This window comes from Camelina sativa, chromosome 3 (assembly GCF_000633955.1).
Source record: "Camelina sativa cultivar DH55 chromosome 3, Cs, whole genome shotgun sequence".
Classification (NCBI taxonomy): Eukaryota; Viridiplantae; Streptophyta; class Magnoliopsida; order Brassicales; family Brassicaceae; genus Camelina; species Camelina sativa.
The window spans coordinates 25,572,814-25,574,091 of record NC_025687.1 but is presented as its reverse complement, the minus strand read 5'-3'; the positions used below and the strand labels follow the sequence as shown (position 1 = coordinate 25,574,091).

General features: G+C 39.0%; 1 protein-coding gene across 1 annotated transcript in view; it reads right to left on the bottom strand.

The window, feature by feature from the left end:
- The window catches only part of LOC109130869 (IAA-amino acid hydrolase ILR1-like 5), a 2,361-nt gene extending 1,093 nt beyond the window's left edge, over positions 1–1,268 (bottom strand). Inside the window, exons 1-2 of the mRNA XM_019240948.1 lie at positions 1,125–1,268; positions 721–1,033 (exon numbers count right to left, since the gene is read on the bottom strand). Of these exons, the coding sequence (XP_019096493.1) occupies positions 721–1,006 (286 nt within the window). The 5' untranslated portion in view covers positions 1,007–1,033; positions 1,125–1,268. The remainder of the gene's footprint in view (positions 1–720; positions 1,034–1,124) is intronic.

Genomic DNA, 1,278 nt, shown 5'->3' with positions numbered 1-1,278 from the left:
GGAATGAGTCAAGTGGTGACGGCTCTTAAAGAGAGTTTGGCTGTAGAAGTTGAGAGGAAAAAGCATTTGCCGGTTGTATCAACAGATTCAGTTGAAGAGCTTGCACTTGGCTTTGGTTCCAATCCACCTCCTCGTTTGAGATGATTATTTATTTTATTTATTGATTTCATTTTCTCTGGAAATAAATCTGTTATATATATGTTTTACTTTTGTAAGTTGGAATAACCAAAAAAATGTTTGATCCAGATGTGAAGATTTTTCTTACAGTTTATAGTTTGGTTCTGATTAGGGTTATTTACTATTGATTAGTCAAGCGTGGGGCACAAATTTTCCAAGGACTTTACTTGTGACCTACGTGACTTCCAGTTTTGTGTCCTCCTCTGTTTCTCTTCGGTGACATAGGCTTTGTGCCTTGGCCAGAGACATAAACGCGAGCTAATGAAGTACTTGGCCAAGAATTTAGGATGTGTTTGAAATCAACAGATTCATCATTCTCAGAGAAATAAATAATAAAGCTTGACACTAGCTTTTTATTTTATTGATTGACAACTGCGAGTAGTTACACGGAACAATGATTGACATTTTCGATAAGTAGATGATGAGATGAAGAAGAGAGATGGCAACTTTGGAATCAAAGTTCATCTTTCATGTAAATCTTATTTGGCGATGAAGAAGACTCAAGAAGATATCTTGTGGCCAAGGAAGCAAGAAGGGAAGCACCATAAGGGAGTACTTCTTCATTAACTTCAAAATACGGAGAGTGAGGGTTCGGCATTGGTGGATGATTTTTGTTCTGCATTCCAACAGCGCTAAAATGTCCCCGCAATGCTTGTTGGTAGAAAGCGAAATCCTCTGATACCATCACTGGTTGTATCTCAATATAATTCTCAGCCCCCACCATATCCACTGAAATGTTCTTGTAAAAAAGGTGCAAATCTTTGTTGTTCACAGTCGGCGGGAAAGGAGGAGACACATCTTCAAGAAAGTCAACTGTTGCATTGCACATGCTCACGCTTGCTTGCGTTGTGATAACCTGAGAAAACATTCGACTCGCGTTTAAAAGTTCGATCTCGAGAGAGGAAAGGAAGACAAAAGTCTCAGACTAATTAATGAAGATCACTGACCTGCTCAATTCTTTTCTTAATTTGCGCAAAACTTGTAGGTGAAAGGGCTCGGAATGTGCCACCGATAGTAACAAAGTCAGGAATGACATTAAAGGCATCACTGCCTTCAAATTTAGCAACTGTAACCACCTGTAAGCACTCAAAATCAACCCAC